Consider the following 25,517-nt stretch of genomic DNA (forward strand, 5'->3'; position numbering starts at 1 on the left):
GCCGTGGTGCTCTAATAATCCCATAATGCATCCTGAAAAAGGATGTTCCCGCGAGAGAAAAATCGACGTAACACCGTGGCTTGCCTTCCGAGAATACGTACATCCGTTCTTTTAATAATTTATGGATTATCTTTCGTCCTAATAGCCAGCAATTTCTTTTCTACTCTTCTTTCAATTCTCACTTGTAATTCGAAAATAGCTTGTCATTACACTTGAAAAAGTTCAAAGTAAGAACACTTGTGTAATTTCTCTCGTCGCTTATGAAAGGAATTTCTAGTTTCCTGGAGAAAACAACTCCAAAGGATCTTGTAACAGTTACAGAATACATATCGCAATCGAGGCACATATTTCCTGGCGTATACACGTTGCTTGGATTATCTTTATTTATCGTACGTGCAATTCCAAACGGCGCTTTAGGAAATACCGAAAGAGGATTACCAGTCGCATGGTCGAACGCATTCGTGGCTTCATTAATTCAGCGAGCACATCCTTCCGGTTTTGTAGCGCCGGCTTTTCCAACCACCATCGAACCGGCTGCAACCCTGGCACACACGCGTCTATCTTCTACGCCAATCTACGCACATAGAATCACGGGAATCTAGTCTGGTAAAGTACCATTGCAAGTGGATTATAAATTGGAATTACTGGACCTCGTGATTTAACTCCATCGAAAGTAAACAAGGCTGCTTTGATTACAATTAACGATTTATCTATTTAATGAAACTTGGAATGGTGAGATTGAATTTCTGCTTACAGTAACATTCGTAATATCGAACAATCTTCTTAAAAAAGGAAATGAAAAGAAAAAAGAAATTCTGAGGTAAACGAAGGGAACTAAGAATGAGGAAAACTGGTTCGTTTAAAATTTACCGCAGCTGGTTCGATATTAATTGTGCAAATAATCAGAATTCTTTTCAGAAGTTTTCTCTAAGAATCTAATTAAAACGGTTTGTCTTAATATCGTGAAAAATTCAATTCCATTTCCCTCTATTAAGAATCGTTTAATATCGACGGTTCCGATATTGCCAATGTAATTCCTCTTCCATGACCCATTCGAAACTTTGTCTGCTCGTCGTTTTCGTTTCATTCGACAAACAAAACGAAACTTTTCTTATCATCCTCGGTTATCGATTCTATCAGAATAGCCAGTGCAGTCTGACACAAACGTAAGATAGAGTATCGGTGATTTAACTGATATATAATTTAATAGCTTAAAATATTCTGAATTTCTGAATATTAAATATTTCGTATCGATTACTGAATGCTTAATATCAAATTAGAAAATCGATTTCCGTATTCTACATTTCCGAGCATCGAATTACCATTTAATTTTAAACCAAGGTGTTACAAATACCTTGCCTGAACATCCATATTTTTTTCTCGCTATCTGTTTTACAATTTCTCTGGCTGTTCGTTTTCAAAAACGTCACGTTGTAACTTCGATAAGACACGATAAGAAAAACGCGCCTTTGGCCCGAAAACCGTTCGTTTCCATCGAAAGGTAGCAAGCGTACGAATTTTACGGTTGAATACTTGTGCTGGACGGTGTACCAACGTGGCTAACCATAAGTGCAAATATGTGTAGTTTCGTTGCCGCGTGTTTGCACTGACACAACCGATCGGTCGTGTACGTATACGTTCATTCGTGGCGATAGACCGCAGAAACCGTATATATTCGACAGGTGGACGTACAGCAAGTTACAGAGCAGCCGAGCTTTCTCGATAATCTTGTTTATTTTCCGGCATGCACTGGCCGACTCCACCGAATGTACACTCTCGAAACTTTGACTGCTTGATCAACGTGTACAACTCTCCTGGAAAAGAGTTAGAAATTATGCAACATCGCGCTTTGAACGTCCTCCTCAATCCATTCCAATAATTTCGTTCAAACGAAATTGTCTACGATAATACCATTTCTACTCGAACGACGTGGAATTTATGGTTGCTGCTGGAAAGTCAAGGTCCACCAGGATGGGATAGTGGAGTGCTGTTTAAACTTTCAAGAATGAAATGAATTAATCGTGTGTTGCATTTTTAATTTGAATTTTTATCGCAAGACGAAACGTGTAAATGATTTCTAAATTGTCGTGCAAGGTGCGTGACGTCCCCGAAGAATTTTAATGACTCCATAAATCGTAGGATTGACGCGTGCACCATCGGCCAGGGAATTTCACATTGGTTTTTTTTTTTTTTTTTCTCGTGGCACCTCGGCATTCCAGGGATCTTCCTTAGGGATCCCTGGGCGCTGATCGAGGAGAAATGGCGGTCGTATCGCCGGTGTCGATGCCAACCCTTGCAAAGGTGGAACGTGAAAAAACGAGTGGAAGGCGAGAAAACGTATAATTGCAGGGAGATTGAAAATTCCGTTGGCAGTTCTTCGTGCCCGATAAATCCAGAATGTCAGCCAGAAGGTGGAACGAAACGGATCGTCTCTCGATTCCACGACACACTGGAACGGGACTAACGAGACAAATTTTCCCTTTCGCGAGCCCCATTTTTCTTCTCCTCTGGCTCAGCGAGATATATCCTGCTTCTTCGGCCAGGAATATCTCGATTCGGTCACGAACCGACTTCTCAGCCTCTTCGTTAAAAACCTTCCGCGTCGATTGTACGAAATACACCTTGTTCCGTGTGATTTTATCGTCTGAAATATTTCCTCCGATTACGAGCTTTACGAAAAAAGAAAAATTGCTTCGATGCTTGGTAACCTCGTAACGCGATTGTTCAACTCATTTTAAAGAAGTTTCTGCAAGGTATTAATAAAAGATGTATGGAGGTCCATTAAGGGAGGCGAATATATCCTTACTGTCCGTTTAATGGCACCTCCTCGACCAAGAACGTGTTCATCGTGTCAGATATTTCTTCTTTAATATTTTCAATTAAAGTGAAATATCTGACACGTTTTCACTTGCACACGATTATTTATTGCTCTAATAATTTCGCTGGAATCAAAGTGTCTCGTAAAAATCCGACAAAATTTTCCACGATCCTTGTCGTTTCGTCAAAATATCGAAGTGTCATTCTTGACACCAGTTCTGTCGGATACTCGATCGAGAACGAGAAATCGAGGAGGATTGTCTCGATATGGAGCCGTTTGAAAATTCATCGAATACCATCACGGAAATTGGCGAGACAGGATGTCTCTCTGCGGACGCAGCCAGCAGGAAAATCGTTCCTGCTAATATCGAGCAGGGGATAAAGTTGGGATTTAACCGGAGTGAGAGAAAGCAGAAGTAGCGGAAGCCGGAAAACGAAAAGAGCAATCGTGGCGGAGAAAAATAAACGCGTTCAAACTAGAGAAAGATCGAAGAATCGAAAGATAAAAACTGCGTCCTGCTGAATGCCGCGTTTCTCTTCAAGTCTTCGAGCACGAACTGCCTTCGGAATCCAGCAAATTTCGTTAGACCCCTTAACGTTCCTGAACGTTAGATATCGAAATCTCGTTTCCAACGACGCGATTATCGGGACAACGTTCCGCCCGGAGGTGTCAGGGGACGATGGGAACCTAATGAGAGCTCAACGATCGTGAACATTTCAGATAACGCAGAAATTTTGTTTTCCTCTAATTAGAGTTATTTAATAACGATTCCTATCAATACGATTCCGATTCACCCCATTGCAGATAATTTACTTTCTCGCAAACTGTTTTTGCCAGAATCAAAATTATTAATTTTCTATGAATTAGAATTATCCTAAATTTTGCTCCTCCATTTCTACCTGAATTACTTTAACCGACAACAAGTGTTGTGTTCGTAAGTACAGTATGTCACTGAACACGTAGCGTTGTAAGTAACCAAAGCCCATTCGTCTCCTGTTCAATCTTCCAAAGGATTCCGTAAGCGTTTCTGGTCGTCAAAGAGAAGTGGCCGTCGCCATGCTTAACTGCACAGCGCACTTTGCTAAAATTAGATCCTGCAAGCGATGTCTAACCAGGAAGGATCTGCAGGGTTAATCCTTGGGCTGCTTTATGGCGTACGTCTTCGCGACGCCACTTTGGAATCAGATTCTACCATCGCAGCAACACAATCGAGCTTTTAGAATTCAAAATTATTAATTAATAAATCTAACCAAGGTTTAATGACACCTTTCAGCACCGACAGTTTGGTACCCTTTAACAACTGATTTTCCATTATTTTAAATAAATGAACAGATATAATTGAAAAAAAACTGTAGCAGAGGATTTGAATACAGAAGAGGGTAAAATGAAGAAGTGGCGAAAAGTGCAGGATTTTCATTCATCCATTAGGTGGCTTTTAATCTTCAATTCTTTGCGAGCTGTTCGTTGCTTCGGCTCCTCTTATCGTGTTCGAAAATGGAAAAAGGAAGGAAACGAAGGAGGTTGGTTTAAAATGTTCCTTCTATCACGAACGCTCTTCTTTCTGGGCTCGTTAGAAATTTCGTAAATTAAGGATCAAACCGAGCGGATCCCGGATAAAATTCTCGACGTATAATCGAGCTCCCTCTTCCCCCGGTGTTCACGTTCATCCTGAAAAACGGTGTCTACCGTTTCTTGTCTCGGTCGTCACGTTTGCAATTTGTCTTTTAGTTTCCTTCAAAATTAAGAGTATCGTTTCTTGTACAAGTGTCCTCGAGGCAGTGACGAGGACCACTTTCGGAACGCTTCTCCGCTTCCCTTTGCAAATTATCTAAACGACCAGGCTGAGATAGTGTCCATTTCTGCGACGAAAATAGAAAAACTAGAATTTAATACAGGAAGTTTCCGCGAATGAATGATTCGGTCGATCGAAGGTAGGTAAGAAGAAATGTCACGGAGACAAATGGGGTGAGAAAGGGTGAGATGGTAGATTGGAAACGTGACGTTTCAGAAGGTCTCTTTTTAAGGATAATTGAGCACGTGCTCTGTCTTTTTCTTTCTTGATGCCATTCTATTCGATATCTATCACTTTTACGTTTTAATGACGCGATCGAGGAGGTATATACTTTCGTTAATTACTTTTGTTTAAATTTCTCTAAACTAAAGATTTCGATTCGTGAACCATTGATATTAATTACACTGATTCAATTTATACCGAGATTCAGTGAGGAAAATATAATTAACGCTAATTGACTGAACATTCGGTATTTTATTTATCAATGCAGCCACGTTTGAAGTGGTTTAATGATATTGGAATACACGTGTTTGAAGTGAAATCGTACTATTTGTTGGTATTTGCGTTTAATTTCATACAGAGCCAACAACTCCTAGCTATAAATAACACGAGTTTCATACGGTAATTAGTTTCAATAGCTGAAAACAGAGTTACGTCGGTAGTTAGTCAGACAAGTAGAATGAAAACACGTATGCTCGGACGAACTGCAACGCTGAAACTACGCTGGCGAGTTTAGTAGTCATACAAGTAAAACAGATTGTTACCGAAGTTTACAATTCCATTTAATTAACAAAATTCTTCTAACTTTTAATCTAACACTTTTAATGCTTCAATCGTCAATGACTTTCGCTGTGGTCGACGCGTTAACAACCTAAGTGGCCCCGTCGACGTGGCGAGAGCAGGTACAAACGATCCAAGGTGTTATAAACAACACACCATAAAAATCGGAAAGGTTGATCAACGCAGTTTCGCAAAGCCTGCAAACGACAGGTAACGCGCAGCCGGCGATACGGCCAATGTTGGCCGCCACTAAATAGCAAGAATAAGGGGCTGCACAAGCGTGCAAGTACTTTTATGAGGGCCTCGTTAAAAGCACAGGAAATGCACTAAAGCGTGCCACGGTAGCATGGCGTACGCTCAGCGCTGGCGTTTAAAGAGCTTCGGGAAAAGGGCGGAAAAAACGTGGCGCACCGCGTGTACCTCCTTAATGGTTGCGTTGAAAAAATAAAAAGAAAAAAAAAAAGAAGTATCCAAATCTCTGAACGAGAATATTCCTCTTTTCTCTTCGCCTTTCTTCTATTCCAAGTGCAACCGTGGATGCATTAGGGGAAATCCTTTAAGTCGTCACCTGACCTCGACTCGTTCTCTTAAACGAGGGAGTCCGATTTGCGATCGCTCGAAATTAACCTTATCGAGCAGCAGGCTAGGGCTCGCGGAACGATTATCGAAACCCTTTTCGGCTCGTAAATGACTGAGCTTCAGGCGAAGTGAAAAGTAATCAGCTTTTCCAGATCGGTAGCGAGCTCGTCGCCGTCGAATCGCTCGAATTACCACAGAAATGGAGCGTATCGAAAGTATCGGTCCCTTCCTCTTTTTTTTCTTTACACGACAAATTCCTGCAATCTTCACGCGACACTCGAAGACTTTGCTCGTTTCTACTTTCTTCGCCGTTTTAACGAGCACTCGGAAGTTGAATGGAGATAAAGGGGAGGTTCGTGCAGTGTGAAAATTGCCAAACCTTTAATAACACACTCGTCGAGTAATATAAGAGTTACCTATTACCTGGATATTCTGGCAATCGCAATACACGGTTGATTAAAAAGATATATTAATTATAGCTTTCTGAAATTTCAATTATTCGAATATCCCCGCGGTGGGATTTCTAGTTATTTGGACTTCGAATTCACGGAAGCAGCTGGGCCATTCGAATTTCCGATTTCCAGATATTCGAACTTCAATTTCTGGAATTGCACGGACACGCTATAGCCGGGGGTAGTAATACTACCGAGATCTAAAATATGCGTCGTCTTCTCGACATCAAGATCCAAAAGGGTTAGGGCTAATCATAATAATAACAAGAGTTTATTACTGATTTCCACGCGAGTCCTCTCATCTGTTTGCTTTAATATTGTTGCGGCGAATAATTAGCTCTCAAAAAGCGCGGTTACCTTGAAAATTATCAAGCAAAATGTTATTAACAAATCCGGTGTTTCTCAGCTAGCTTTAAGTTGTTTTCCCGTAAGGTGCGAACGAAGGCTCGTAATCCGCTGGATTTTCTCGTCGCTCCAAAGGTTTTATACGAAGCTGACTGTCGGATCTGTTTCTTTTCACTCCGTATAAACCGTGTGAAAATCCAGCCGACGAAGAATCGGTCCAACTCGATTCGCACGCGATATTATTGATTCGTTTCACTGGAAAGTGCAACCGCGACCATTCGACGCGCATGTGCCGCAAAACTTGTAACTTATGATAAAACACCTATGTTTATGTATGCGTGTCGATGGAAAATGCAGCAGACCCGGTGAATCGAATGGTTGCTCGCGAGAATTGACTCGTTCACACGAAGAATTTCCCCGCGAACGATCGAACCGATCGACGCGTCAGAAGTTTACTTCCGTTCGGGTGTTATCGTTTGAAGTTCATTTCGAAGCTAAACTTGTATCGATGCTTTCTTCTCGCGAGAAAAGATTCGCACAACCCTTTGCATTCATGAGAAAAGTAACCGATAAACTTGACCAGCCTTGACGAAGACTAGCGTTGGCAGTAATAAGCAGTTCGTTTAATTAGTTTTTCTCGTCGGCTACGGCTTTTTCCAGCCGATGCCTAGAATTTATCGCGTTCGCTAATTAAGGCGATATGTAGAGGAAAGAAGAAGTGTCAAACCACTGAGTCACGGGATTCTTCGATCGATTCGCGACACAGGGGCCTCAGCCGCGTTCCAAACGTGCCACGGCAAAAAGCGTCTGCAACTTTTTTCGAAGTAACCGTTTAACGAGTTAGCGTCCACGCCAGCGGAATTATTAGTGGCACTCGACTTAATGCAGCTGAAATCCTGGCCCGCGACTCTCGTTAGTTTTGCCGTGCTTAATTGCTGACCCACGAACCACGCTTGTATTTTCACTGCACTCGACAATTCCGGAAATGCGACGGTTAACGCGTTAAAAGAAATTCACCATTTTTCCTGCGTTTTTCCTCCACTTCGAATCCTATACCATTATCGTAATTTTATGATCCTCTATCCAACTATTCATCATCGATACGTTTAATGTTATTGAAAATAATTTGAAATTCAGAAGGCAACTTGTCCGTCTGATCAGACACGTTTGACGAAAATCGTCCCAAGTGAAATTGGAGAGAATTTCGAAGCTCTTACGTTGCACGTCTAAAATTTCCACCATAGCCCAGTGTCGTTACTTTTTCGTTTTTTGTTTAGCTGGATGAGCGAATTTCACTTGGTTGTCGTTGTCAAAGAGGATGATCTCGTTTGACAAGAGATTCCTTCTACCCCTATCGTACTTCTATCGCCGCGTGTCCCGCCTTAATATCGATGCTTCACGATGCCGAAGACGAACTTCGTATCATGCATTTAAATGACGCTTGGTCTGGTCCGAAAACTGTTCCCCGCGGAGAGATAAACGTAAAGCGAGGCGCCGGATAGATTGAGATCCGGCTGACAGGACAGAGAAAGGGAGCAATGGGACGAGAAAACGTTGACTAGGCTAGAAGCATGAGAAACGTGCGAATGAAACGAAGGAAATTTAAGACGAAAATACTTGCATGTAGCTAAAAGAAGGGGACACGATATACAAGCTTTATTTTCTGAATTACAATGAGTGGAGAAAGAACTGTCCAACTGTCACACCCTGGAATTACTCGTGTCCGTCATTTCAGTCTACCTAGTCATTATACAAGCGCACCTAGTCATTTCTCCATTTTATAGCTTCAAACGGAGCAATAGATGGAAATCAGTCGCACTGCCCTCGATATTTTACGGCGATAAAAGTGGAATTGAAATTGTAATGTTTATTAAATTAGGTCAAACTATAGTGAAACTTATTCATTTCCTTTGAAATTCCTAGAGTTCAGAAAGTAAAGCTTCCATATCTTACGTTCGTACAGTATATTTCTCATTATTTCAATTGCAAATTGTATTACTTTGATCTCTAATTATAATTCAAAAAAATGAAGCTTGAATTTTACATTTAGTAGGATTTATTAAAATTTTCACGACTGTTGAAATAGGAAATAGCAAGAGAGTGGAGAAGCAGGATCAAAAATGAAACGAAAAGGGTGAAAAATGGGAGAAAGGTGGAATAGTGGATAGTAAAGAAACCGAGGGAAAAAAGAAAATAGCGAAGAACGAAAGTATGAAAACAAAAGTGGTAAGGGAAAGAGAGAAAACATCTGGTCTAGAGTAAAATCCGGCGAAAGGATGAAGATGATAGAGTAGCGTGGATGCAAACGTTTGCCGGAGTACGCGCCGCGTAAAAACCAATAATGCAAAAGTCAATATTCTAGCGAATTTCGGCGTCGGTGATTTATAGCTTCACGTTGCCGGAATCTTTACGAGATCTTACCCTGAGAACCATCCCCGTTCTCTCTGTATTCGCGAATCTTGCTATAAAATTGGGAACCATCCCACCTGAAAAGGAAATGAAAATATTTCATTTGAAAAAAAATTCAAATTAACTTACAACGTTTGTTTAAACATTTTACCGAGTTGCTGGATTTAAAGAAAACGTTTGTTACGATTCGTGATGAAAATCTTTTAAGGTTGACTCTGAAATGAGATTGCAAACTTCAAAGAGTTTCTGCTTTAATTAGATCTCACCGTGAATTAAAGGAGAAAATTTATTAAAGAATTTTCTTCTGTATAAAAATTCTGTGAAACAGGTGCAAACGATTTTTAACGTAATAATGTAAAATTTGTTCATATAAAATCAGCTCGGTTAAAAATCGTTTTCAGTTTTAATGAAGATTTTTAATATCCGGAGCAAAGTAAATCGGTCCTAGTAAAAGAAACTTCAGGACAATCTTGAAAGTCAATTTCGAAATCTGATAAAACGTACCTACTTAATCGGAGGGATTTACAGTTGGCAAGTAAATTGAGGTGTAAAAATTCAAACTTTTCATATTGAAAACGTAATTGCTGAGAAAATTACGTTTTCGACAGTATTGTTTCTCTTTGGAGCAATCTTTATCTAAGAATCTTAAATTGTAGGACAGCATGCAACTCGAAATTTGTAGTAATATCTCTGATGCTCTGTACAGCACACAATGCGATTCGATGAATACCCGGTTAAATACGGCCGTGTGTTTATTGGTAAACCTCTGTACGTGCATTAATCATCTTGCGTAGAACAGAGGAAGCAGGGGAGTCTACAAGCTCAGCCGATTTATTGAACGGAAGCTGCCGTTTGAAACAACCGATCGCGGTTTGAGAGCATGAAAATGATCCACTGTGAAAACAGCATCCGTTATCCATTCGTAATTTCACACAACCCTCTTTCAATTTTCATTTTCAAAATTTTATACCCCTGACCCAGTTTCCCTCGTTCAGGGGTTAAAATACATAAGGCAAAACTTACAAAAAAATGTACTTTTCTCTTTGATAAAACTCATGAAAATTAGAGTTTCACAGAAAGTGCGATACATCGTACATTTGATCGAGCAAAGCGAACATTTCTATAAAGTCATCGCTATTTGATTGAAGGCGATTGGAGATAGCTGAACGTCTTTCGCCGCTGTTTTCAATATCGTTTTTCACAAGGAATACTGTAGAATCGTTGGAAGAATAAATTCCACTTGGCTCGATACGATCGCGTGGTCGCCTTTCGTTTAGCTTTGAATCCCGTTTCACGATTCATCGATTGATACCTACATATGAAACAACAGGCAAACTGGCCGCTTGCTGGCAAACAATTTCGCGCCAATAAGAAGATTATATCGCGCTTTTTCATCCGCGAGACGCGTTATCCGGTGCATTTAATTCCGGTCACTGGATTCAGCTGAACGCGTTTCATGAAACGAATACACGCGATTTTGAAAATTCGATTAACGATCTTTCGCACTCCGCCGATAGTGATACGTGTGGGAACACAACGGTCGGACGGCATCGAATTAGCACGTTAATCAGGTGAAGCGATACGGAAAGTTTTGTTAGCAGCCTCTTCCTTCGGGAATTGAAAGTTGCGAATAACAGAGATTGCTCCAGGAGCGACACAACAATCGACGTGTTTTCTCCGCTAACTCGATTCTATGAGTAAGTACCTTGATTTCATTTGCGATAGAAAAATTAAATTCAGATAATTTTCTTATTTATTAAACTAAAAGTAATTGATTATATTCTAATTACAATGTCGTGGTTGGCAATCTATCTTGACAGAGAAAATATTTTATAAAAACATATACTTCCATCGATATCCGTAATCTATTAATAATAGAATACAGATTATTCGTCGTCCTTCGTAATACCACATTAAAGACTCGAGTTATGGTTATCAAATATAATTAAATCTGATTATTATCGATAGAAATATCCTACTGGTCCTACTTTATCTTGGCAAAGAAAATATTTGATAAATACACACATTTGCATAAACATTTATAATCCGTTAATAATGAAATACAGATTATTCCACAATTTTCGTTATATCATAACAAGGATTCCAATTATACTGTGCTAACTGCATTAATACCATCTGGAACTAAATTAAAATACATAAGCCGGAGAATGGAAGGGGATGAAAGAAGAGCTTTTTCCGAGCGTTACAGTTAATTTAACGCGAAATCATGCGGATCGTATAAAGCGCTACAAGAAGAGAAGAAAAAGGGTAAGAGGGAGTAGAGAAGTGAAATCCAAGCTGAATGCAGGTAAAAGAAAACTTGGGAACAAAGAAGAGCATGCGCGTTAACTTGCATCTCCCTACAAACTGTATTAAACTTTCGCTGTGATTTTCTTCTTCCAGTAACCGATTAAAGTTCCTTCTGTTATTAAACCGTACATCGGTGTCAATTTTAGCTCCTTGCCTTTCAACTTCTTATGGGTATTTAATTAGTTGTGGCTTAAACGAAAAAGCACGCGAAATCAGTTTAAGGTCTTACAAAATTATTTAGTGTAAATGTAGCTTAACATTTCGCAACGAAAATTCTGTTTGAAGGTTTAAAGGAACGTCTACAGATAGTCCGAAGCAATTCGAGCAAAGCATTTACCTAGACTCGGTTCGAAGGGTGATCGATATTTACGAGGGAAAGCAAAGCATACGGCATCCGGCGATGCACATTTTTCATTCGGCTCCCGTGCTGTTGGCCCGGAAATATATTAAAATTTGCAAAGGAAAGTGATGGAGGTGGACGATAACGACGCGGCTGCCCGGTACAAAGCGGGCAAGATTTACGAACGACGATAGGCGTTTTAGGAACGACGAAACTTCTTCTTGCATGCCGCTCAACGTCCGATGCAGCGGCTATATTTTTTCCTCTTGTTTAGGCTGACCCGACTGGGTCACGTTCGTGAAAGTGCACCGTCCAAGTTCCGCTACGTTTGAAACACGATCCTGCCGGAATTTCGGGAACAGGAAGTGGACGCCACGGCACGAGAAACAAGGAGTTTGGTAAAAGTTTAATTCGCTCTCTCGGCGAATGAGAAACGGGCAGGGAATTTCTATGAGACTCGCAACTTTGTTCGGGAATTAGTGACGCTGCAGTTAGTACAGTCGGGTTTGGAATCATATTGAAATTGAACGCACATTACTCAAACTCAAGGATTTTTGGAACTTTAAATATTTTCAGGATCTTGAAAGATATTGTTCTTTCGGAAAACGTGGATGAGTTTCCAACGTTTATATGATTAAGAAGAATGTAATGTAAGATAAGATAAATTATAGACCGATCGAATCACTTGATTCTATATCTCAACTAGAATTGCACCTCTCGACTCGAAATGTTATCACTGTTGTAGGAAATAAGGAATATTTACAGTGAACAGTAAGTGCATTCAATAATGGAGATGGATGCGCGTCATTAAGGTTAGGTAAACTCACCCTCTTTTCATGAAAAGGCATTTTATCTAGATTGCAGATCATCTACAGAGATTGCAACATTGCATTATGTTCTCTTCTGTTGAAATATAAAATAAGAATACGCATTAAGGATTGTGAAATGGGAAAAGTGCACTGACTCGCCCATTGTGTACAATAATTATATATTTTTTTGTTTGTTCCTTTACTACTGCACAATAGAAATAATGATCAAAATGTATATTCGCGTTCTAAGTTGAGAAGCAAGAAATTAATGCCACCACTTTTCTTTGAATGTTTCATAGAACATCTGGGTTACATAAATTTTTCCGAGACGTTTGTAGACTCGTAAAAAGATAGAAGCAATGCTCTCAGATGTTATACAATAAGAATGTCTATTCATTTCCTTGCAAAGCGTTCGTTTCTCCCTTTGATTAAAATTTCATCGTGCTTTAATTGACTCCGTTTACAAGTAGCCGTGTACTTTCAATAAATCGCTGATTTTCTATCTTCGGGAAAAAAGAAATATTTCTTTGACGCTGTGGAACGTAAGGAAAATCAGAATTCTCAAGTGTTATGGTCTCCGTGAACCGTTGGTTCATACATCACGTTTTCGTTAGACAAAATCTGCAGCGGAACGGGTCTATCGGGAAAGGAGAAAGAAAATGTCAGTGCACCAGGCCACGAGGTTTAACCAAAAACCTATTTGGTATTCACGGTGCACCACCTTTTTCGCTCCTCGCATTCAACTCTTCGTTCCCGTGCGTTAAACCGGAATAAAAATGCGGATTGATCGATAGCGAGTTGCCGCAAACTATTCGAAGGATTCTTTTCGCGGTTACCAAACGACGAAAACAACTTCCGTGCCGTAAAATGTCCTGTCATTTTAATCCTATATTTAGTCGAAACATTTATAAACTCGCCTAGAATTTTATATAGGTAAATCGAAAGATTTATAAAATGATTTTTTCAAATTGCTCGTCACTCTGAAATATCGTATACGAAGGTTTTCTTTTTTCTCTAACCGATTTCATAAGTTTCATTTTTCGGTGGAAATGAACGTGCCGGAAACGCGACGGAAATCGGAAGAAAACATTGTATCGGATAAGAGATTTCCCCGAGCTACGCGACGGCACGTGAACGAGCAACTTCGATGAATTTCCACCACCTTTTACCTCCTATCTTCTTTCCCATTTCCCGACGGCCAGGTAATTTTTCAATTCTCCGTCGCTGTTTGCACGGAGAAAATTCATTAAATATCGATGGGGATATCGCGGACTGAGAGAAACGGCACAGGATGGAGAGGTGTACATTTCATTTCCTCGGATCGAATCGTGTGCATTGTCAGTAATTTACGATTAAGGCAGGGATAAGAATTGTAAAAGAAAATTGATTCCTCTTTAATGTTTGGTAAATAATTTTACCCGAGATTAACGGAGGTAAGGAATTTTATATTCGCGCAGATGCAGAAGGGTTAAGAAGTTCAATTACGAGGTAGAGAAATAATTGAACTGCAGCCTGAAAAGGTTAGACGTGGTTGAAGCAAATAGGAACAAAGACGAAGAGGAAAACTTAGAAAGAGGAAGGGTGGCTTGCATGCCAGCCTCTAGTTTGTCTAGGTGCGTGCTATCGGTTAACCATTCGTCTTGGCTACTGCACTCCAATGTAGTCTACGATGCTTCACCCTCGAAGAAGCTTTCAGCTCGTTCCCTGCTGTGAAGACCAACATTCTTACGGATCATTCACGCCAACGACCAAAGCAAAACCCGTATACCTCTGGCGAGAAATTCGATTCTTAAACGACGTCTCCCCTTTGGATTCTCCCTATGGTTTCTCGAGGTATTTGGTAAAAAGGATTCGCAGAGGAATGTCTTTGCTGGATGTGTATCGTATTACTACTTTTACCGTGTGAAAAGTATTCACATTCGATTGTTTTATTAATATTTTTTAAAAGAAAATGATGGTAAAGAAACTTTCATCTTCAAAAAGTAATGAAAATTCCAATTATCAAAGCCAACAATTCGCGACCTTTACCTTCGCCATGTAATCGTTTATTCTCGTGCACCAAATTAAAAATCAACCTTCAGACTCTTACAACTTCCCCTTTTACAAACTTTTCCAAAGCTTTCCAGCTATTTAAGCGAAAACAATTGTGGATGTAACTGTGTACCGTCGTTTGTCGAAGGCGATACACAATTTCGTATTCAAAACAGTGTCTTGAAACATTGACGTTTGTTGAATGTAAAGTGACGACAAAGGGGAATGTATCACGAACGATTAGCAAAACGTAATCGATATCACGCTAGGTGAATTCTAAAGCAGCCAACTGGAAGCTGCTTACAGCTTATCAGTTCGATGATTACTGATAATAGAAGCATATTGCAAGCAAAGAGATATTGTACGGAACTGAGAACGCGTAGAAACACGATGAGCCGCTTCGTCAGCTGTGCTCCGTATGAATACTTAATTAAATTTCAACGATAATTAGGCGTCACTCCCGCGGCATCAACGCTCCTTGACTTTTGATTGTTAAGCGAGGAGGAAATTCATTCGTACATAGCTTTGCAACGTCGCGTTTCATTAGTGTTAAATTACTCTTTCAATATAACAAAATGGATTTTATTCGAGAAATTAAGTTCTCTATTATAATTTAAAACATTTTTAACGCTCAAAAATACAACCGCTATGAAAAGTGTAAAATCTGAAAGGATTAAAGAATTAAAAATTACATTTTTAAACGATTGCGTGACAGATTTATTCCCTCTGACACGAATGCGTGAATTTAAAGCTTTACTACTAATTTCCGTGTAAACGAATTGCATCTGCAAATGAATGGTTCGCGTCAAACGTTATTAATTTGTAAAATCAGGGAAACGAAAGGATTCAACTGTCATCGGTTACAAAATTGACGCCTGATTTCAGCGGAACCAATTAGTTTGTTATATAATGTCAAACGATCGTGTCGTGTTAATTACGAAGTAGCTATAAGCATTCCATTATTTAATATATTTATCAAATTTGAACTCCGTGTCGCGATAGCATTTACGTAAAATCAAATGTTAACATTTCGATAATGCACCTTTGCATAACGAACAAATTTCAGTAGTATAATACAATATTGGACAATTCAGATATCAAACTAAATACCATTATTCTAAACTACAAAGAACAAAGTGTTTACTTTTAATCAATTTGAAATTGCTGAAATATATCGTTTTTCTGGATAAATAATAATCAAATATTTCATAATTGAGTGTCTATTGAAAAATCCAATCTACGATATTGAATACTGCATAACAAGTCAATTTAATCGTAAACGATTCATCAACGATTCAAATGTCCAAGTAAATTTCCCGTTTCGATCATAAATCACTTAACTGTCCACGTAATCAGCGATTCCATAAATTCAGGATCCTTTCAAGCTCCATTAACGATTACTGATGCGTGGTAAACATTATATCGGATAATAAAAGGAAGCTTTACTACGTTACTACGTTATTCGTTGATAGTCATAGATCGAATTGTCGTATCGTGAAAGGGACAAGGTGATTGCACAGGAACGTTGATCGATTTACGATTGCCACCGGTAAATCTATTCCCCTATCTGTCGAATCGTATACTTAATTAAGCGTCCCGATTAATCTTTAATTACCTTACGAACTGGAAATAGATTCGAGCGTACGCTAATGTTTCACGATTTCAAGGATTGTCAAATAACGAGTAATATTGACGGAAGAGTTGAAACAAGACTCGATTTCGATTTTTGTTATCGAAAGTGCAGGCAAACCGGGTTATCCGTGCGCATGAATTTCATGGTTATATTTCGTGTACAAAACATGCAATAAATAAAGCGAGTCATAACGCGGCTTTTATGTTTTATCGGAGTTTCAAATAATAGACCTTGGATCCGTGTAGTTCGTTGTACGAGACTCCGGCTCTCCGTGTACCAGTGAAAGCAAATTAATTATTATTCACAATGTAGGTTTCATTCCAGCTTTGTATCGATGCCATTTTATTCTTTTCCCTTTACGCGAGATATTTCATTCCTCGTCGTTCCCTTTTTACGAACCTAAAAATATTTCTCAACGAACATCCATCATCTAATTAGATTTTTTAACTCGATTCACGAATGGCGCATACTTTGATTAAAACTTTTCAGGCAGTAAAATTTAATAAATAATTCTCTTGAGAAAATAAGGAGAAAGCGAGGATTTTAAAACAATTCGAATTAAATTAATTTTGTATCTGTTATATTCGAGAGGACGGACGCGTTCATACAATATGCGCGGTCGTCAGTTGGGCCTGATCTACAATAAGAAGTTGATCTGTCAACTTTACGTAGAGTAAACCTGAAGAGCGGCATAAGGAGTTAGAGTAAATGCGTAAGCGAAATAAATAATTTCCATTTCGTCTTACTCCTATTCCTGCTTTTTTTACGTTCAACCAATTAGAGCGCAGGAGGAATATCCTCTTGCGTTCTGATTGGCCCTTAATTCTTTCTATTCCATCGTATTGTATGGAGCCAGCGTAACCATCTTTACGCCAAAATCGTTACTTCTACTTCTACTCCTTACTCCATCAATTGTAGATCGGGCCTTGCCGTACGCGACGCCAGGCGTAGCGGAAGCGGTTTGTTGTCGTATGAGAGTCAGAGAGTGAATGTGTACTAAAACGGCAAAATATATTAACGATAAGCAAATTAAGCATCCGAAATCCACCAACCCTAAAAACACAAATCGAGGCTCAGTCTACCTAAGGACACAACAATATCTTTTGTGATATTATTATTCTGAGGTATTAATTAATTAAAGTCACCTTTATAGTCTCCGAGTATCCCGGTAGATACGTTAGAATTCTAATAAGCTGTCTTTAACTCGTCGTTCGCATTACATCACTGGCATTCCTTTATTAATATTCGTATAAAACTTGTCGGGTTGAATGTTACGGACGCAAGTCGTATCAAATGTAATTTATAGCGACATTAATTATATTTTAATAGCACTTTACCTGGCATAGCTTCGCGTGATAACATCGTGCTGTTCTCTTATCCCCTCTCTGTCTGTCGACACGCTTTCCATCGCATGAAACATCGGATATATACGAGCTATTAAAAAAAATAAATAATGTCGAGAATTTTCAGTGCAGCTAGTAGTCCATAAATAAATTAAACAATCCTTGATGGATATAAATTAAAAAATAAACATTAAAGCATTCGTTTTTAAACACACAGTGTGTGAAACAATAGCCTTTTACGATTTTTCTGTTTATTCTCGCGCGTTTCAACGCAACGCGCAAATATTTCATCGTGGAAATTAATAAGCGAAAATATGGCAAGCTATTAATTATCCAGCTTTGAATAATTTCCATATTACCGTCCGTCGTATTCGCACGCTTTGTTTCTTCGTTTCTCGTTCTCTCTTTCTTTCCGTTTTCCACAGCTTTCAAGTGGAAATCGTACAGACAGATTTATCATGTTTTTCGGTGGACGCGTCCGAATTTCGTTGACAACTCTTGTTTGCGCGTTTATTCCATCCGTGAGTTGCAACAAAATTAACGTAACTTTGTTTCTCTAATCGGTACGTTTGTACGTTCACGGAGAAGAAATACGTCTTGTAATTTATTTGCGAAAGAATACATTCTCGGGATTAAGCGACGTTATCTTGGACTTGGGAATATTTTTCCTGACCATTCCTTGACCAAATCCTATTATTGAAGTCAACTGAACGCGATAGCTTTAGGAAGCGTTGAGTTTTCGTACTAGACGACCTCAAAAGGCAACAGCCAAGTGTTCTGCAAACACTGCTGGTCATGGGAACCGCATCACGACTTCAGGGTTTGTAGTAGCTGCAACTTGCACAACGACCGTCTTTGCTGAGCTTCGCTTTTCAAAATACTGGCTTGTGCTCGAAGAAACGCTCTAGCTGAATGTTCAGCACTGGAAGTACCTTTAAAAGAGAATCTCCTGCTTAGAAATACACGGAACGTCGTTCTGGGTTACCTAACGTCCTCCATCTTGGAAAATACATGATATCGTTGTACACGCGAAGTCTCGACATCCTGAATATACTTGCGATTACAAATGATTTATCATGGCAGAATATAGACTTGTACAATTTTCCACTTGTCAACCTGCTCCTCACATGTGCTACGCTCCCCTATGGATACCAAGAATCTATCCGGGACTTAGAATTCTCTGTCTCCACGCTAGATACCAGTGTACCGCTGAAAGTTTTAGAGATGTCGAGGATTTGAATCACGAATTATAGAAAAAAGGAATGAATAGTATATAACGAAAAAAGAAGAGCCATCGTACAAAGTGTTTACGAACTTTGTAATCCTTGCGAGGGGCTTATCGAACGGTACAACACGCTGCTATGTGTGCATTGTCGTCGACATAGCACCGTAACACAGTTGTATTTTCATAGAAAGGTAGAACAAGTGTATTCGAAAAACTCTAACTTTATTGCTACCATTGTGTGTAATCTTTTGTACACACTAATGGAGTTGGAAATTCGTTTCAAGTTGCTTGAATTGTTACTACACGCGCAATTAGTTTGCTTGTGTCTATTCAATCGTTATTATTCTATGCATCGATATTTTGGCTTCAAGAGCGTGAAAGGGAATAATTTTTCGTTGAAACGTGTTCGTAGCGGGGAATTTTCTATTGAAAATCGATCGCGCAATTTCGCCGCCACCTAAACTCTCAAAGTCGTTCCGAATCTCAGTTCGATTCGTCAAGTTCTTCCGGCTCGTGCAGTCAGAGAAAGCGGCATTGAAACGAATAAATTGAAGGGGGTCCTTTCTATTTCGCTTCGATCTGCGCGAATTTCTTAAACGCCCAGTTCGCTTCATACTCTTTTTCGCGATGACCGATGAAGAAACGCGAATTCGGACTTGTGGGCAACGGGGGATGTCGAAAAATTTGTAAGCCAGATATCTGATGCGGCTGATTTCCATCGCTCGTAAAGCGGACGACGCGACGGCGCCTATGGGCTCGTGAACGCGAATCGTTTGCATAGGACAACAATATTGGTATGCAAAGGGCAAGTGTAGAGGGTGTAGAGAGGCATCGCAAACCATGGGATGTCAGTGATACCAGCGGATACAAGGCAGACACTGGAACCCTATACAGGGTCAACCATGGAGGTTTACGTTGGTCTGGTATCATAAATTATACGGGTTATACATGTCCACACACTGTGGATCGTGTGAAGAGACGCGTGTACGGAAACGCGTTATGCGATGACAAAGGAGAGACGAATAGTGGGGTATACGAAGGGACGATACAAAAAAAATTTGTCAAAATTCCAATTCCTAACGTGTCACATATTTTAAATGTTGAAATTCAATTTAAATTCTAATGGTGCGTATCGGAAATAGTATCACTAGTAAGGGATTCCTTTGCTGTCAAGATGGTTTTCCTTGATGCGCTTAGCGAGCGAGAGAAAAACAAAGCGAGAGTAAGGAATTATGGAAACAATGGGTGAAAGAAACGCTCGGGAGAAAAGGTTAAGTGTGAAAAGCCAGCAGAGAAGAAGGTGAAAAGTGAAAACTGGCGCAGAGAGAATACTACAAAAGGTGAAACAAAGCTGAAGAGATAGGTGGTGAATAGCGTGAGAGAGCGAACGGGAACACCGTGTATATAAAGAGAATAGAGGAACGTGAAAAAGAATAGAGCGGAATAAGAGAAGCGGTTACAGAGAAAGGAGAAAATTGTCTGCGACTTGTGATATCCTTCCGGGACACCATTAGCGCATAGCAACGTATCTGGAATTCGTTCGGATGCTGGAGAATACGTAAACGCAACGAAAAGAAACGGAAACGCATGGAGCAGTTCTTTTGAAATCGGAAAGAAATTTAATTCGCGCTGGAAGGAAGACGTGCAGATACACGTATGCGTGCCTACAGGATATTGGAGGGATTTCCTGAAGGAATTTCTCGAAACGAACCGTTTCGTTTAAATGGAGATATCCTTGAGAGCTAAGTGACACGATTTTTCAGACCTTCCTTTTAGAATCGTATATCCGCTCTTTTTTGTAACATATTGATGCGATATATACGCGTGGCATGGAACAGTCGGTGAATTAATATTATTAAAATGAAATGGATGTCACTAAACAATAAATCGTTGACAGCAATAGTTGAAGACTTCCACTGATAGCTTTCTTCAAGGGGATGCTCCTCGTTCAGCCCGTTATCCGTTGACCATCCCCTAGTAACCTTATCTTCTCAAATATCGTGCGACTGTTTGGCGAACGAGCCAAACGTCTTCCAGAAACGACGCGACTCGAATTTCGGCAACGACAGCTCGCACTCACCCCGATTCTCCGAAAATTTCGGAGAAAATACGATAAGGATCGCCAACAACGATCCGAATCTAGTAGAACGATCGCTGTTTGCTGATACGTGTAAACGACCTCCGCTCGCTATTTGACTATTTCATTTTCCGTGAGTCTTAAAATGTATTAGAACAGTAATTATAATGTAATATCTTCCCTTAAGTGTTCGATGATAAACGATTTCAGTTATCTTCGATTAGCGTCGTTAACGAAGAAACGAAAATCATCGTATTTAATTTAATCAGGGTGCTGATTGTTATTATGAACAGAGTTTCATTGTTTTGACCCAGTATGTTTTTTAACCGCGTTATCGAGTAAATAAAAATCTTTTGCCAACGAGATAGAATGATAGATTTTGGTTGTTTATTGTTTCAAGCGAGCAGTTAGCGAAATTGCAATAGATTGTTGCATTGCAAAATAAATTGATAACGATTGTTTTTGTCAATGTTTAAATGGGAAAAACCGAACTATGTAAACATTAGTTTGTATTTTAACTTGGATATTTTCCAACCACTCTCTCTCTATATCCCCTCGTTTATTTCTGATTAACACACTTCGTTTCGCTTTTATTGAATTTTTCTTCTATTTCATTTATTTGTTTTCATTGCAACTTTGTGACACCTCGATAGATGGAAAATTCATTGAACAGATAAAATGTTTATATTAACTGTTCACTTGCATTTTTCAGCCCGATGGTAATAAACTTTCAATGAATATTTGAAATTTATGGAATTTCATATTTCCTCGTGCTCTATATGTCAATTTTCAAAGGCTATTGTTCGCTCGTTTCTTTCTTTTCGCTCGCACATATTCGTTTGATTTACGATCAACAATGCGGAGAATGTATAAAAAAAAAATGAAAAAAATGTATTGAATTCCATTTTCTCCTCGTAAATTCATTGCCCGTTTTGCCGCAATATAAGCTCGATGATATTACGCTGAAATTATTCTGGATACTTAAATCGAGGATTTAATTTTAATTGGACTTCCTTGCGTCATTCCTAATTAATTTTTATTGAATTATTGTATGTTTAACCAGACCGATACTGTCGTGTTTTCTTTCATAATTTTCCTCATTCAATTCTGCTCGTTTCAAATATCAATCTGACATTCATTTATATATAAAAGTATTATATTTCACTGATTTAATAACGACGAAGTATTATAAACAAGTTTAATGTCAGATATACAGTGGAGTAAAAAAGTATTGGTGTATCCAATTTCATATGTATGATTAATTCTGCGTCGAAAATATTCTACCTTCATGAAATTATAATAATCCATTATTTCAATAAATTTCGTCGAGGATTTTCATCGAAAAATATTTCATAAAGTTGCTCTGGCGACGATTATTCGGACTTTAATAATTAACAGCTCGAACGAGTACTGTCAATTTTAATCCTCGAAAATTTTACCTCTTGGCTGTTTGATATCGCCGGCAAAAACCGAATTGCGTTTCGAACCGTCAAAAAAACATGCACGACCCTCGAGCTAACTAAAAGAGACGAGAAAAAGGTGCGTAACTCGAAACCTCGGTCGAGGGGATCGCGAATATCCCTGCTAAATGTCGTAGCCGGCGTTTCACTAATTACTGGCGCAACACACGAACGAGCTACTTTTAATTACGCGGTCTCGCTTAATGGGGAACCTTTAACGAGGGACAAAAGATTCGACCCGCGAATTTCGCAGCCTGTACGCAATTCCCAGGCAAAGTCGTCAAAATCTTTTCACGTTATTTCTGAACTGATCGGACACGCGCAGATATTTTAAAATAAACAGATTTCCCAAGAGAAAATGGCATTTCCCTAACATTGCCATTTTCTCTAGAGAAGAGAGCATTTTTTAAAGATTCTTTCAATTTTTGAAATTTTCTTTTCGCTCAACCGTCAATGGTACATTTTTCTGTTTCACAGATGACGTTACAGGTTTCCTGGATGCGGCACAGGGATGTCCACCTGCTCACAAACGGTCATTACACGTACACGAACGACCAACGATTCAGGGCGATCCACCACGCTCACACGGACGATTGGATGCTTCAAATCAAGTATCCGCAGCTCCGTGACAGCGGTTTCTACGAGTGTCAGGTCTCCACGACGCCGCATATGAGTCACATCGTGCATCTGAACGTGATCGGTGAGTTTGTTCAATTATAGATTCTTGTACACAAGCCCTCGTTACTAGAAGAGAAACTATTTATTTGGTATCGTCTTGGTATAGTTTCATCAACGATTCATCGTGGTACAATTTTAATTAAGCGTTAGTACGTGGGAAACAGAAGGCTAATTACAACGCTGTACGCAACAATTAGTTAATTCTAATCTGAATCTGGCCTAGTTACGCGGGCCGTTGCTCGAAATTTAAGCCAAGCTTAAATCCTGGCGCGATGCCAATTGAACACCTGGGATTGGTTGATACCGATTTCAAGCTAAGCCACGCCGTCGAACAAGGCTTTGATTACGCGAGATTACTTCCCCAACTTGGAGCCCGACTGGCTAAGCTCTATTTTCTATTCCCCGTGAAAGTGATATGAGCGTGCACGGAACGGGGTAATTAGTACACGTAGGATCATCTTAATTGCCATCCTTATGCTCGGAGGGTCATTCGTCTCGACAAGTTACAAGTTCACTCTATTGATTTCGTTAAGTTTATTGCAAATCATACAACCAAAGTATTACAAAATAAGGAAAATTTTTCGGTATCATTATTAAAATTAAATGTAAATTCCCGAATGAAAAACCTACAAAATGTGCTTTCGTTTCTCGCTCTAGATCATTTTTCCCTTCAAAGAGAACTTAGCTTCGTGATTAATTTACATAAGGCCAACGTTAGCGGCCCATTATCTCTGCGAGCCGTTTGATAAATTGAAAAGTTTTACCCATCCAGTTCGAAACGTCCGAACGAAATAGCAATTGAATCATTTTACCTGGCAAAGTTTAACCACGAGATCCTTGCGGGACGTGAAAAAAGTTCAAAGTCGCTGGAACCTTGGGACGAAATTTATCTTCAACGAGGTCAATTGATTGAAATTGCTGGCGAGTGGGAAAGGACGTTCCCAGTTGGATATTCGACTTTTCTCTCGATACGTCAGAAAAATCTTCATCGTTTAACACCGGCTTGGCCCTTTGAAATTTTTACACCGACCGAGAGGAAAAATCATATTTTCTCCTTTCTTCTGTTACGCGAAAAGAGGACGGAGCGTGTCGAGCAAGAAACTCGCCATCATTTATCATCCTCTGGAAACTAACTGGTACTTCTAAAGAGGGGATGAATCGTGCCTTTAACTATGTAATTTAACCTAATTTAAAAATCACACGTTGCCATTTAAAAGAGTAGAAGTGATCCTAATTTTCAATATAAATGTTGATCAATTTTTTTCTTCGCACCATATATTTTTTGTATGGGGTTACACAAGAAAGGGATTAAAAGTGAAACACGGTCCTCTATCAAAGCAACGTTTCACAAAAGGTACACGCTCGTTTTCCATTAATTCATGCCCGATACAATGACCCAGTTGAAATTTACATTTCAATTACGGTGGTGCATTTGTTTTCCCGGCTGTCACGGAACACACGGGGAAACTGTTGGAACGAAATAATTACGTTAAGATCGCCTTTCGGACTCGTATTTCTTTTTCTCCGAACGGAAGTTCCCGATGGTTGTCACGTATACACGCGGAAAAAAACAATTATCGCTGTTTCAACAACGTCGTTTTCACGACCGGAAGTTTCCTCGAGAGATGAATACGGGCCGATAAGAACGTACGTAGGTACGTCGGAACGTCGGGCTAATGAAAAATAATGTCGCTATCCTTATTAGTGTTTTCATTAACCTTTATTAGCGGCACGAAGGGCGTCTAGGTGACGTCGAGCTCTCCTTGTTTCCGCTACGTGACCGTATTAACGGTAAAAATATGAACAAAGGTATTACGCTAAGCCGGAATTACGTTCACGGTGTTAAGTCCCCTTCTTTGCTGAATGCTAGGAAAAAATGGAGAAATTATTAAACCTCCTGAGGCATTTATCACGGAAAATTTCACTCGTTCAGGTGCTCACAGTATTACCCAAGCTATTGTGACGAAATTAAGGTTTCAAATAAGAAATAAGACGAAAGTGTAAAGAATCTTTATTTGTTTCAGTTGTACTATCGGTGACAAGATACTCTGTACACGATCATTAGATTACGATGGAAGAAATTGATTATTAGAGGACTGTTTAGCCCTGAGGGTGAGTGTAATTCACGTGAAAATCAATAAATTGATTGCCACAGGGTAAATATAGCCGGGTACTATCTTCTGGTAGGTGGATTTCGAACTTTCGGCTGCGGAGCCAGTCTGCAAATATTGCCACTTCCTCGATGCTTGTACAGGAAACCGTGCTCCCGTTTGCACACCATTATTGCAACGATGTGGTAGTTCTTCGTGATCATCATGGAAAGATGAATTTTCCTCTTCATCTTCGGATTATGACGAATCTTATTTATTAGAAAAGAAATTTTCATGAAAATTGACAAGATGAATCTTATTTTGTATAATTAACATTCAGGATCAT

At 39.4% G+C, this 25,517-nt stretch overlaps 1 protein-coding gene across 6 annotated transcripts in view; it reads left to right on the top strand.

Annotated features, from left to right (window-relative positions):
- LOC114881128 (zwei Ig domain protein zig-8-like) overlaps positions 1–25,517 on the top strand; it is a 211,088-nt gene that overhangs the window by 129,494 nt on the left and 56,077 nt on the right. For 4 of the 6 annotated variants that reach the window (XM_029197796.2, XM_029197803.2, XM_029197832.2 and 1 more), the window contains one exon: positions 22,881–23,103. In XM_029197796.2, the coding sequence (XP_029053629.1) occupies positions 22,881–23,103 (223 nt within the window). The remainder of the gene's footprint in view (positions 1–22,880; positions 23,104–25,517) is intronic. The other 2 variants (XM_029197812.2, XM_029197818.2) reach the window with 1 other exon arrangement.

Source organism: Osmia bicornis, chromosome 4, assembly GCF_907164935.1.
Source record: "Osmia bicornis bicornis chromosome 4, iOsmBic2.1, whole genome shotgun sequence".
In the NCBI taxonomy this organism is placed as follows: domain Eukaryota; kingdom Metazoa; phylum Arthropoda; class Insecta; order Hymenoptera; family Megachilidae; genus Osmia; species Osmia bicornis.